At 40.9% G+C, this 14,097-nt stretch overlaps 2 protein-coding genes across 3 annotated transcripts in view; one reads left to right on the forward strand and one right to left on the reverse strand.

The window, feature by feature from the left end:
• Positions 1–3,643, reverse strand: part of LOC123993070 — a 63,787-nt gene extending 60,144 nt beyond the window's left edge. For both annotated transcript variants that reach the window (XM_046294835.1, XM_046294834.1), the window contains exon 1: positions 3,345–3,643. In XM_046294835.1, the coding sequence (XP_046150791.1) occupies positions 3,345–3,410 (66 nt within the window). In that variant the 5' untranslated portion in view covers positions 3,411–3,643. The remainder of the gene's footprint in view (positions 1–3,344) is intronic.
• LOC123993071 (galaxin-like) lies at positions 1,131–13,171 on the forward strand. Its single transcript, XM_046294836.1, has 13 exons — positions 1,131–1,202; positions 1,300–1,332; positions 2,350–2,407; positions 3,581–3,723; positions 3,869–4,003; positions 4,660–4,856; positions 4,967–4,998; positions 5,704–5,846; positions 6,449–6,549; positions 7,295–7,524; positions 9,529–9,857; positions 10,207–10,263; positions 10,455–13,171. Exons 1-13 carry the CDS (start codon positions 1,178–1,180, stop codon positions 10,721–10,723), a joined length of 1,752 nt encoding a protein of 583 aa, XP_046150792.1. The 5' UTR covers positions 1,131–1,177; the 3' UTR covers positions 10,724–13,171.
• Positions 13,172–14,097: the final 926 nt, after the last annotated feature.

Genomic DNA, 14,097 nt, shown 5'->3' on the forward strand with positions numbered 1-14,097 from the left:
AAAATGTCCTGTCTTCAGTCAGTTAGGATCACCACTTTATTTTAAGAATGTGAAATGTCAGAATAATAGAGAAGGATTTATTTCAGCTTTTATTTCTTTCAGTGGGTCAGAAGTTTACATTCACTCAATTAGTATTTGGTAGCATTACCTTTAAATTGTTTAACTTCGGTCAAACTTTTCAAATAGCCTTCCACAAGCTTCCCACAATAAGTCGGGTGAATTTTGGCCCATTCCTCCTGACAGAGCTGGTGTAACTGAGTCAGGTTTGTAGGCCTCCTTCTCGCACACACTTTTTCAGTTCTGCCAACAAATGTTCTATAGGCTGAGGTCAGGGCTTTGTGATGGCCACTCCAATACCTTGACTTTGTTGTCCTTAAGCCATTTTGCCACAACTTTGGAAGTATGCTTGGGGTTATTGTCCATTTGGAAAACCCATTTATGACAAAGCTTTGACTGAACACTTTTTTGGTTACTACATGATTCCATATGTGTTATTTCATAGTTTTGATGTCTTCACTATTATTCTACAATGTAGAAAATAGTAAAAATAAAGAAAAATCCTTGAATGAGTAGGTGTGTCCAAACTTTTGACTGGTACTGTACATTTAGCGAATTCCCAACATATAGTACGTTTTGCAAATTGTTCATATTTTGTGGGTTTTGCAAATTTGTAACATATAATACAAATTGTAATTAATTACATGTCATATGAAATGTGTCATAGACATCCACAAATGAATACATGCCATACGAGTGTCTTGGATTTATGTACTGAATAATACGATCATCTCTGCGACCAGGTTGATTTGTCAGTGTCAAAGTAGCCTGTCATTTTCGATGTGTGCTGTATTAAAAAAATATTCTGCTCAAGTCTCTAGTCATGTTAAATTACTTAGAATTGTATGAATTACATTTATTAAAGGCCACATATTTTTCCAGAAACTAGGCATACAAAAATGTTCACCAACTGCAACTGGAAAAGGAGGTCCAAGCAAAACAATGACTCAAACAACATATTAACGACTTGGGTTCATACTGTAGACTATTTTGAGATGGCTTGGCAATTGGACATTGTTGTCAGGGGTGGTGCTTGTAGGTGTGGCTGAAATAGACTACTTATCTCTGTGCATCTTAGTATTTCATCTATGAATGAGACTGCTTCATTGAAAGAGTCACCATGACCACTCTGCTACTGATGTTTGGTATGTGAGCATCCCTATCAAACTCTGCACATTCGCTAGAATTTGTCTGTACAATCCTCTGGACTTTTCTGAACATTTGTTTGTTTCATTTGTGCAGTTCTTCTGGCTCTACCCTGCTGCAGCGCACCTGGTAAGTGGAAAGATCATGTCTTGCATCTGTTTGTATGAATGAAATTGGGTCAGCTGTTGAGAGGTGTAGGCTACTACTCTGCCTCTCAGATTAAGCCACAGCAGAATTTATTGTAAATTATTTCTTTGTGGTTTGGAATTGAGAGTTCATACATTATGTACCTTATTTCCCTGAAATGCCTTCTGAAAAACAAATGTCAATCGGGAATGCAGTGGATCATGTTGGTTTAGAAACCCAAACATAGTTCTACTTGTATAGGGATATCTGCAATCTAGATGATTGGTCAGGGAAATGAGTTGTCATCATTTAAAATACATATATTTCACTAGGCAAGCCAGTTAAGAACAAATTCTGATTTACCATGGCGGCCTTCATCCTAACCAGGATGACACTGGGCCAATTGTGAGCCGCCCTATGGGACTCCCGGTCACGGCTGGTTGTGATACAGCCTGGGAACGTACCAGGGTCTGTAGTGACACCTCTAGCAATGTAATGCAGTGCCTTAGACCGCTGAGCCACTCGGGAGCCCCATCATTACTCTAAGCCAAAGGTTCTTATGCTTTTTCAGCTCAAGACCCAAATGAGAAAAGTATTGTCCTTGAACGACTCAAATTAAGAAGAAATAGTGTGTGATTATAAATGTTTACTAATTACTAATAGCTCGCGACCCACCGCTCACATGCTTAGGGTCCACTTTGGTTCCCAAACCATAATTTAAGAAATCCTGCTCTACATCAGTTGTTCCCAACCTTTTTCGGGTTACCGTACAGCTCAGTTTTTCAGGCATTTTATCATAGGATAAAACGCATAGAGATAATTCTATCAACTTCAGTCACTGATTGGAAAAAAATATGAATCGCTTTAATTTGTTTTAACTGTAAAGCAATTGACAGTAGGAATATTTTCTTAGTGAGCGTTTTGCAAATATCACGCCTTCCTCATGACCTGAGATCGAGCATTTCACAGAATACGTAGCCAGCGCTTTGTCTTGATGTGAGGATGTTCCACGTTTCACAGGGCAAGTCAATCCTTTTGGAGTTCCAGTCTCTGCCCATGCTGGGAAGTTCTACGACATGTGAGTATAGCAAGTACCCTTATTATCTGTGCTCTGGGTAGAAGCTGCCCTAGGGCTCAAATCTTAAGCGGGGATATGAAAAACTGACCTGATAGTGTTTAGGGGCAAATTCATCCTACTACCTTTGTTGTTCTACTGTATTATTGACTGTATGTTTTGTTTATTCCATGTGTAACTCTGTTGTTGTATGTGTGGAATTGCTATGCTTTATCTTGGCCATGTCGCAGTTGCAAATGAGAACTTGTTCTCAAACTAGCCTACCTGGTAAAATAAAGGTGAAATATATATATATTTTAAATGCCTTTCTTTAATTAAGATGTGTCATCATGATGTGACTCTGTATTTGTGAGCATTGTGACTCCACTCTTGTCTATGGCTGTGTTTCAAACTCATAAAAGACACACGCTCGTCAATTTACCCTTGCCTTATGTCCATGGCGTAATCTCTGCGGCTATATTTGTCGTCGGTCCAAATGATTAGCCAAGCCAGGGAAGTTTGCAACGTAAACCCCTCAGCCCTCATTTTAGTGGACTTTGCGAGTATACAATTACGTTCACATTCGGGCCTGAAACGCCCCATAATTCAATTTGCAATGATTGTACAGTACATCCACTAAGAAAAGTCTGCCAAAACTCAAAAGCTCAACGTCAATATGGAGTCAACATACAAGTAAAAACAAATGTAAATAAGTTTGAAATGCACAAACGTCTCGTAAACACGTCTCGTAAAACTGATGTTTTTGTTTGTTTAGCTTTTGGAAATTGTAGAAATAAAACATTTTCCTTCTTCAGAAGTTCCAGCTAGGCAGGCTGACGTTGGTTAGCTAATTAGTTCGCTAGCTATCATACAGTAGGCGTATATTAATAATTATATAGTTAATATAGGTAAACATGCAATCATAATTGACTGTGACACATATAATGCACCAATAAGCTACCTGTGGCTGAAAACACAGCTGACGAGTGATGAATTTCCAGGCAAGGAAGGTCCATTTAAAAATCATTCCTTCCTCCCTCGCCCTGCAAGTGTATACTCGTCAGACGTCATGATACATCATCAGAAGTCCACTAAATTTGAGGGCTGAGGGGAGAATGCAGCCTATGTCTAGTATACGTGCTGCACATAGATATAGAAAATGACCTCTAGACATGAAGATGAGCCTCTGCCTTTCAGGTCTCCCAGAGATCACGTCTGCGGTGGGCTGAATTATGACGTTCTAGATTACACTTGCTGTGAAAGAGTACTGCATAAAGAGGCGCTGCTGTCTTGCTGTGGAAACAGGGTCTTTAACCTCACCCAGGCTTCCTGTTGTGAAGGTGAGATAGACAGAGTCCTGTCTCCAAGCAGTATCCCATGGCATCTACAGTATTCAATCAAACCTGGTAACTGTGAAAAGTTATTTTCTCAGCACCTCCCAAGTTTTGTTTCAATATGTGTTTATCTGTTATTCAATCGATGCAGGTCAGCTGACTCTTAATGTGAGCCAGCTGGTGTCAGATTGCTGTGGGTGTCAGGCCTATGACCCACTCAACCAGCTGTGCTGTGACTCTCAGATCCTAACCAGGACCCAACCCCATTCCAAGTGTTGCGGAAAAGGTCAGCGAGATCAGGTCTATTCACATCTATTGATGTCATCATTGATTATGTAGTTGTGTTTGTTTTATTCTTCACAAAGGCATAAACAGAGATGTTGTCGTGGTGTGCATTTTAGACTTTGCTCTCAAACTGTCTTTCCAATAGAGGTCGGGTCCTCCCCTTGTGCGGGCGGCGCTCGGCGTCGCCTGTCTTCTAGCCATCATCGAAACACTTTTCATTTTCCATGTGTTTTGTGTTGTTTTTCCTCACACCTGGTTTCAATTCCCTCGATCATTTGTTGTGTATATAACCCTCTGTTCCCCTCATGTCTTTGTGTGGGATTGTTTATTGTAAGTGCACGTGTTGTTTGGTGCGTGACGGGTTTTTGGACCCAATTATCTTGTTATTTTTATGCCATGGGTTTTACTGTTAAACTGCTCCGGCTATTACCAAGTTCAGCTCTCCTGCGTCTGACGTCCCTGCCATCGATTACGCACCCCTTACATCTGTCTGCTCCCAAAACTGTTTGGGAGATGTTTCCCAATTTCCCACCTGCACCTCACGGCTTCTATGCTCACTCCCCATCACAATGTCAAGACCGTTAGACTTGAGCACTTGAAAGCCCTTCAGTCGTTTTAAACAGTACATCTGATCAGTCCTTGTTACCTGTTCTGCAGAGCTTTACAATGAAGACCACCAGCTTTGCTGTGGAAATGTCGTTAAAGGAAGGAAGGTCCTGACCAAAATGTCCGTTCACCACCGGTGCTGTGGAGACCACCAGTTTGACCTGCGAAGCCACTGCTGCTGCTTCGATTCTGAACCACTCTCTCCAGAGCCTCTCAATGCAAGCTGCTGTGCATCATCAGGGTCTGATGTTAGTAAAAAAAAAAGGAAACCTACTGGCTTTGTATGGTTGTAATGAAACTTCACGTTATGATAGTTTGTCATCTTTGTGTGTGTTTTGTTCTTTCTTTCTTTTCCCAGCACTTGGAAATTGCTCCGACTTCTCCAAAATGGTAAGGTTGCCTTTGGCCTTCAACCATATACTGAACCTCATGTTTCACTTTCTTTATTCAATGTTCAATTCAACCATTTCATTAACAGTCATGTTTGAATATAATATAATTGATGTCCAATGGCTAAAAGCCACAATGGGATGGCATCCATTTTAAATGATGCAACATCATTAAGATGCAAATAAAAACACCCACTTACATGTCAGTTTTTCCAAATGTTCTTTAATATTTACTGAACATCTGCAGGTGTCAGATATTGCTTTATTTTTCCTTGGGGGTTTTGCCTTTTGGCATTGGTCTGCCAACTAGCACATTGACACTGAGATAACCTCCAATGGGCACTTTAACTGTAAAGGTTTGCCTGTAGAACAAGTGTGGTGGAATAATTAGAAACATGATAGATTGTTTTATTTTTTTGAAATAATAATTTTAACTATGCTTGTATGTGTGTTTGTATACATTTCTACTGTATGTTTATGGTCTGTTAATGTTTTCATGTGCATGTGTTGTATGGCATCTAATTGTGGGTGTGCATATGGATCCTTTGAAATGAATGTCTTCCCCTGGTAAACTGTGGAGGCAGATGCAATGACAAACAAATAGTTTAACTTTCCCAGTTTATAGACTTCCTGTACATTACCTTGCTCTGAGCTGCACTTCCTGCAGAGGTCCTCCCCACTCTGTCTTTTCTCCATCTGCCTCCAGTATGTCTGGGAAACAGCCCTGTGGTCTAGGTGCCTGTTTCAACCCAACAACAGAACGTTGCTGTGTGAACCCTACATCTCTCCAGGGACAAAGTTACTCCCACGACCAGACCTGCTGTGAGGGAACACGACACCACACCCCATGTAAGACAGTATACACGTGCAGACAGAGAAGCACACGCGAAGGAGACATTGGAAATGTATTCCATGAGACTCCAGAAAGCGTTATTAAATCTATAATGAAAAATAAAATCTTAAATGAGACACGTGTGTGTGTGAGTTCTTGTGGAAGATTAGGTGCTCTACCACGAAAATAAGATAATGTTCTCTGAGCGCCAATGACGTGGAGGCACCTCTGATTCAGAGAGTTTGGGTTAAATGAGGAGGACACATTTTGGTTGAATGCATTCAGTCGTGCAACTGACTAGGTCATCCACTTTCCCACAAACCACACATGGGAGGAAACGGCATTAAACAGCTGTTTTATATCATCAGTCGAATCACCCAATCTCTCTGCAAATTCTGGGGGTTTTCACAAAGGCCATATTGCATCATATGTAGGTGAAAGAGCAGTCCATATGTGTAATAGATGACCCGTTTTGTTCAGCAGTCATCGCACTGTATTGTATGGATGCTGATTTTACAGTATGTACAGTAAATGCTGCCAGGTTAGGCTGTTGATTTACCAGTCTTGATCTGATCATCACCATCATCCCCATCTCTGTCCTTCCCATCTCTCTAACCAGATCTCTACAATGGTGCTAGCTGTGGCTCTCAGGTCTACAATCCAGACAGTAAAATCTGCTGTGCCGGGAAGCTGTCCAATAGGGTGCTTGGAAAAAACCTGGTAAGTCCATTAGCCCACAGAGCTCACAGGCCTACAGCTGAAGCTTAGTTCACTGAACCTCCTCCACTACATAAAAATCAGTTCTCCTCATCTCAGTCAAATTGAAGTAAAACAGCTAAATCTTCCATATGCTTGTTGAGTTGTTGTTTGTCAAGGCATAAAGACAATGCTGTACAGCACAGGGATGTATCTGTGTATTTGTACATTTTTAAATGGTCAAAATAACTAAAAAAGTGTCATTTTAAGGCAAGGCTGACACTATACGTTGTCCACGGACCCATTTCAGTCCACTCAGAATGTTTACACAGGGCCCCTGTGGGAAGAGGGTGTCTCTATACTCAAGGCCAATTTTCAAGAGTGCTGCTTGATCTAAAAGTCTGTCAGGGAGAAAATCTGCCCCGTGATTTACCAGTAACAATAACTATTTATGGTGTTTGCTTTACTTGGGCTCTATGTGGTACCATGTCAGTTCTGACAGCACATTTAGTTCTGTAAGCCCCACCCTGCAACCAGTTGAGAGTAGAGCAGCTCCTCTTTTGTGTGAGAGTGTGTCAGACGACGGATAACTAGAGGTCTCTTTTCTAACGCTTAGCACTGTTGGTCGAGGATGAGTGCACAGGTCCCCTGGTAAGAAAGTTAGACTCTCTTTTTTTGGGCATGTGCATGCCACGGTGTGTCTGCATGTCTGTTATTCATGTTGTGTGTGTGTGTTGTTATCCTGCTGACTGGTGTGTCTCTCTCCCAGTGCTGTGGTACAATTCCGTATGGTGTAGAGGACCGAGGGGTGCTGTGCTGTAACCAGACCTTGCACTGTGAGGTGGAGGATGGGTACCAGTGCTCCCCAGGTGGTCACTTGTATCTGCCATCCCGTGACATGGTGTGTGGCTCACGCGTTCATCTGAACGATCCAGGCAAACACTGCTGTGGGGAGGAGACATACTACCCTCGGAATGAAATCTGCTGCAACGGACACAAGTGAGCTGCACTGTAGTGTGGAAACTGTAGATAGTTGAACCTAGCCAGGATTCTTCTTTGCTCATACAAGAGTAATAAAGGCCTAGTGCACCATTTATTTAATTTTAAATAAAATAACAAATATATATTTAATTGTGATTTTTCAAGCGGTGCTACAGCACCCTCAGCATCCCTACTTCCCGCGGCTATGGGAGGAAGCTGGTTGATGGTTGTTTGGGATTTTAGGAACATTACTAATATATTTTTCATTTAAACTGTGTTTATTATTGACTGAAGTCTGTTAATTGGAAATACATAAAAATGTATCATGACCTGACAGACTGGAAATATATATATATTTATTTTGTATGTATTTTGCCCCTCATTCCACTTCCCCCCACAATTTCGATCTTGTCTCATTGGGTTTCACATGCTGATCTAAATTCTCTAGAGAACAAGTGGAAACGTGGGCGAACACATTAACAAACAATGCTCTAATGTGAAAAGGCTCAGACCCTGTCATTCCAACTGTGGGTCGCAACCTGTAGTGCTTTCCCCAAGAACTTGCATGGCAGTCTGAATTTACACTGATACCATTACTCAATACTTTGGTCAAGAAATAAGTGGGAGGTCTGTGCAGTGCAGTTGTGAGTGACGCACTTGAATCTACTTTCGTTTGAATCAAAATAAATTCAACTACACTTTTGTTTCATCACAAAACTGGAGAGCAAGCTCTTTCTGGTGATGTCCACAAAGCATATTACATGGTCAAGCAAGAATGTTTCCGACTACTAAACAACTAATGATTTAGAACCATAGAGAGTTACCGCAAGTTGCAAAGAAAACAGGAGCTGCCTTCACTATTTCAGCACCATTTCGACTTCAACATTTCAGCATCAGCAAATCACCTCTGCTTAGTCTAATACAGTGACAACTAAAAGATCTATGGTCTATGACACTGTCAATTTTTTGTTTTCCTAGGCTACCTGGCTAAAATGCTTGCTTGCTAGCCTAACTTCCTTTCGTGGGCAACGTTAGCTAGTTAACATTAGCCTTCTACATCTAGCTACATATTGAACTTCCATCCTCTCAGGCCAAGGCCACAACAATGAATTAATTAATGGGTGGATCAGAATCACCGTTATAATCATTGGCCAGTACGGAGAATGAAGTAAAACCACAAGTCCAAATCCCTATCTTCATCCATGACTAATTTAGCAAAGGGACAATTTCAGTTAGCTAGCCACCAGAGGACAACAACACAAAGAGATGCAACAATTGAAATAGTTTCTGTCAACAACATATTTATTTTTATTTGATGTGATAAGAGTGAAGCCAAATCCAAACTTGTTTCCCTTGACACTCTGTTTTGGTGCACCAGGAACATTCACAGTTGAGCTCACTCAGTGTAGTTCAATGTTGATGGGCTATTATTTTATACTGTTTTTTTTTATCAAGGGAGGCCAAGTGCTCAACTGTTTATTGTTGCCACGCTATACGTGGCAACAATGTCATACTCTTTATGACCTGACAGCATCAGATAGATGGCCGACATACAGAGGGGCTCTGTTTCGCTCTTTCGGATGCTCTCTCCGGTGAGATACATTCAGCCTCTTGCTAATTGAAGGAATATTATAAAAACAAAAAGAGGTACATTTTTTGGGGGGGAAGCCTGGCTTCCCATGGCATCCATGACTACATGCTACTGGTCATCTCTCTTCATTGCTCAATCTGTCAATCTGTCGATTTCAAGTAATCATTTGGCTAAAACTCATTTTTATAGCTAGAACTCTCCAGATCCCATTTCCTTGAGAGCTATTCGTCGAAATAGAATGGGTCAAATCTAATCAATGATAAATAATCATATGGCTCTGATCTCACCCAACATGACCGCAAATTCTGAGAGATGATATGGACTCTTTTGATATAGAGAGATCAAATATTTTTCTCTGCCCAGACACTGCAGGTGGGGGAAAGATGATGTTCTCTTGGTTTTGGGAAGTAAAGTATTTTTTCAATTCAAAGACACCACAGGTTGAGAAATGTTTCCTGCTGCGGAGGGAAGGCTTATGACCCCAGCTGTGACCAGATGAAGTGCTGTGCAGGGACTCTGTACGACCTGCAGTTTCAGGACAGACTCTCAGAGGAGGCCCAGTGCTGTGGGAGTGTCCTGATGGAGGCCGGCTCCACCCAGACCTGCTGCTCTGCCCCAGGGCTAGACCTGCTCTATCCTACCCAGCCAGGGTTCACCTGCTGTGGGCACCGCTACCCCAACTCATCCCTGTGGTCATGCTGCGCCGGGGTCCTGCACCCAAGGCCTGAACCACACACCACCAGCAAGAACATGATTCCAGGTCAGTGGGAACCGGATACAATCCAAACTTGATACCCATTTTTCATCCATACATGATTTATCTCTGAAAGGTCTCTGAAAGACCTACCTACAGGGCAGACGAGTGATATGAAGATTCTATATGTTATTCATGTGGTCCTTTGTAGCTCAGTTGGTAGAGCGTGGCGCTTGTAATGCTGGGGTAGTGGGTTTGATTCATATGTAAAAATGCACTCGTGACTAAGTTTCTTTTGGATAAAAGCGTCCCCTAAATGGCATACATGCATAAGATAAAGGAGGAGTCTTCTGATGTGTCTCTGCCTGGAGTCTGTCTCTGTCCATTTGATTAGGCTGTTGTTCATTATCCTCAGGACCCAGACTTCTACCACTGGGGGATCTGAAGACTGAAGTCCTGTGTCACAGCAGAGGTAAGTCCTCCAGTTTGAAGCACAAGATGACAGGAAACATTACTCAATACTTTGACCTTTAGCAAGAGCATTGGGAAGCTCTTGAATCTACTTTTGTGGGAAGTACTTGAATCCCTTTGGGAAGCAGTTAAACTAATTGATTTACAGTAGCTTCACAACACGGATCTAAAGTGTGTGTGTGTGTGTCTCAGTTCTGGTAGGGACAGTGGAGAGTGTGTCTGTGAAGATGAATGAGCGGTCCATCGTGATGGTGAATGCCATGTACATGCTGGCATCGCGTGGCCATGTCAGCGCCGTGCCTTCTCCTCACTACGTCACATTACCCGACCACTGCAGCTCCCCTGAACTGGTGCCGGGCAACACTTACATCTGGGTGAAAAATCCTTTCTCCGACACCATAAGATTCATCTCTGATCATTCCTCCCCTCTCCATTCCATTCTCTCCAGTTGCTCAAAATGATACTGTTAACCATGTTTTGAGACAATACAGTGTTTTGTTCACAATTACATTGCTTACAAAAGATGTCTTTAAAACATAACCCGTCTATTTTGGGTTCTAATGGGGTAGGACAGATGAACTAAGCTCATGAGGCGTACGTTATATTCTTCGAGAGTCAATTTGTATATAATTCATTTAAAACTCAAACAAAAATGTATGTGGATGATGACCCATTTAAGATATCAGTATATCTTTAAGCAATTTTTATTTGCTTACAAAAAAAACAACCATGTTTATGAGATCTCATGAGTCATCTCAGGATAAGTCATATTTTATTATGTTTGTCTGGGTAGTGGTTTTCTGTTATATTATCGCAAACGTTCCTTTAATGTTAATGCCACATCCACAATCCACATAACAAAAACATCAAACAAAGCTGTCCAGTTACAGGGCAAACAACTGTATAAACTGCAAACACATGGTGTTATAATTTTAGTGTTCCTGAACATTGTGCTGAAAATAATGGAAGGCTTGAAGAAAGCGATAGGATATTTTAGTGGAGCCTCAGAAACCACAATGAAATGACTGTATATCAAAACAATAGGTTGACACCGGCGCCAAACAATTGCTTGAAACTGTGAGCGAGAAATTGCATCTTTCATATGCTTCCTTCCAGGCTCTTGTCGTGGGAGATGGTCCAAGTCCTTGGACACATTCCCAGTTAACCACACCGTTCTAAAGTGGACCACACAGAGCCTCCTCCTGTATGAAGCTCTGACCGAAAGTGTCTCAAAGTAAGCCAAACGTGGCACTATTGTAAAACAGTTCTAACACAGCAGATCTATGCTCTCTAATGGCCTACACAAAGAAAATATCATGTTATGAGCACCACATATCTTTTGTTTCACACAACTTGTTTAAAACAGAACATAGACAGAAACGCATAAGCTTACATGTCAAATGTCATTTCATCCTATTTTAGAGACTAATGAAAATACTGTATCCTATCACTACTGTGTGTAGGGGGAAAGCATAGGGCCACTATCCCTTGAATAAATTCAGGGAAAAGAGGTTAATTTGAGCTGGCGAGGGTTATAAACGGACAATAGAGTGATTATTGTTAACACAGAGAAGCTATGTTAATAAATAAGTAAGTTCGCTGACAGCAGGCTGGAGAGTGAGGTCGTAAACATACACACCTCAGATGCTGTCGACGAAAGACTCAGTCTAATTACTCTACTTGCAAGGTGTGTGTCAAAGCATCTATTAGGAAAACAGTATAACAGAGACTCAATTTGGATGAATGATCTCCAAATGATCTGATAAAAGGAGGAACTTCAGCATAGCTTGGGAATGACTATCCAGAAGAATGAGATCGGGTTGACTTTCTGACAAAGAAACTTAACACAGCATTTGCACTTCTTCTCGACATCCCCTTTGGGATGCACTTTTTCAACAATTGCCTTTTCAGGGATGATTGGAATAGTGTGGTTTCTGAGATTACATTTCAAAATTGTATAAAAGTGATCTGACATGTTTAAGCAATAAGGTTCGAGGAAGTGTGATATATGGCCAATATACCACAGCTAATGGCTGTTCTTACACACAACTCAAAGCAGAGTGCCTGGACACAGCCCTTAGCCGTGGTATATTGGCCATATATCACAAACCACCAAGGTGCCTTATTGCTATTATAAACTGGTTACCAATGTAATTAGAGCAGTAATAATACATGTTTTGTTATACCTGTGGTACACGGTCTGATATACCACGCCTGTCAGGTTTTAGGATTAATATAGGGAAGGTCAAATCATTTATAAATTTACTACTGATACTTTATCACAACTCTATTAAAGAACATTCTACACAAGGTGTCACTTCATTTTTTTATATTTGATGGGAACAATCCCCTACCCCTCTACACACCTCAAGTTAGCTCTTTCATGCCCACAAAAGGCAACATCAAAAATGGCTTTCTAAGAAATTCACTTTTTGGATTTGAACTCTCCAAACTGTTTTGCGGAGCAAACGCCATAACCACTACTCTACCAGACAGACAGAGACAGAATGTTAAGTGGTACATGAAAGTGCACACATCAAAGACAACATTTCAGAGGTTAGAGAATGGTGTGGGGGCTTGTTCTTCTTGTGTCCACCAACCGTTCCTCAATCTTCTTTTGATGACTACAAACAGATTATGAATCTTCAAAACCTACACTATAGGATGGATGTGTTTAGGAACGGGGGCCGAAATTCGAAAGAGGCGTGTTTCCAATTACCAACAAATAGACCCTAGAAATGTTATTCCAAAATCTTAATATTAGAACTTTGTCCCTTCATTTGCCTACTACTGTCTATAAGCTATCATAACATGTGGGTTTTATCTTGGGGACAAGGTATCGGAACGCTTTTGAATGGTCTACAAAGCATGCCTCTAGGTCAAAGTTGGCTTTTGCAGACAAGGGTTATATTGTTACTCCACGACATAGTACGTTACCACAACTCTATTAAAGAACATTCTACACAAGGTGTCACTTCATTTATTGATATTTGATGGGAACAATCCCCTACCCCTTTATACACCTCAAGTTAGCTCTTTCATCATCAAAAATGGCTCAAAAACATCAAAAATGGCTTTCTAAAAAACTCACTTTTTGGATTTGAACTCTCAAACTCTGGTTTGGGATGCTGTCACCATAACCACTACTCTATCAGACAGACAGAGACAGAATGTAAAGGGGTACATCAAAATGCACACATCAAAGACAACATTTCATAGGTTAGAGAATGGTGTGGGGGCTTGTACTTCTTGGGTCCACCAACCACTCCTCAATCTTCTTTTGATGAGGTATCGGAACGCTTTTGAATGGTCTACAAAGCATGCCCCTAGGTCAAAGTTGCCTTTTGCAGACAAGGGTTATATTGTTACTCCACGACATAGTACGTTACCGCAACTCTATTAAAGAACATTCTACACAAGGTTTATACACCTTGCAGGTGAGGACAATGGTTAAAAAAATGGGAGAAGAGTAGAGAAGACTTCCTCATTGTACTGTATATCAGAATATATCATAACTTATTCCAAAAAGACTGAAAATATTTTTATTGAAGGGAACAATAACAAACTACTTTCTGCACATTTCTGCTACTGTCTTAGGCTATACAAGTGCTATCTCTTGAAAAACAACATGTTGATACCTTTGCAATACCTTTAGCAGTAATAATAATAAACCTCTACTTTAGTAAAGAAAACAATAATGACAGGTGTGTTGTAATAAAAACGAGTGGTGTCCACTGACTAAATGCAGTATTTCTGGAAAACCCAGATATTCAAAGTTTGTGATGAATGACAGGTTGTTTATTCATTCAAAATAGATTTGGCCTTTAAAATGCAA

This window comes from Oncorhynchus gorbuscha, linkage group LG13 (genome assembly GCF_021184085.1).
Source record: "Oncorhynchus gorbuscha isolate QuinsamMale2020 ecotype Even-year linkage group LG13, OgorEven_v1.0, whole genome shotgun sequence".
NCBI lineage: Eukaryota > Metazoa > Chordata > Actinopteri > Salmoniformes > Salmonidae > Oncorhynchus > Oncorhynchus gorbuscha.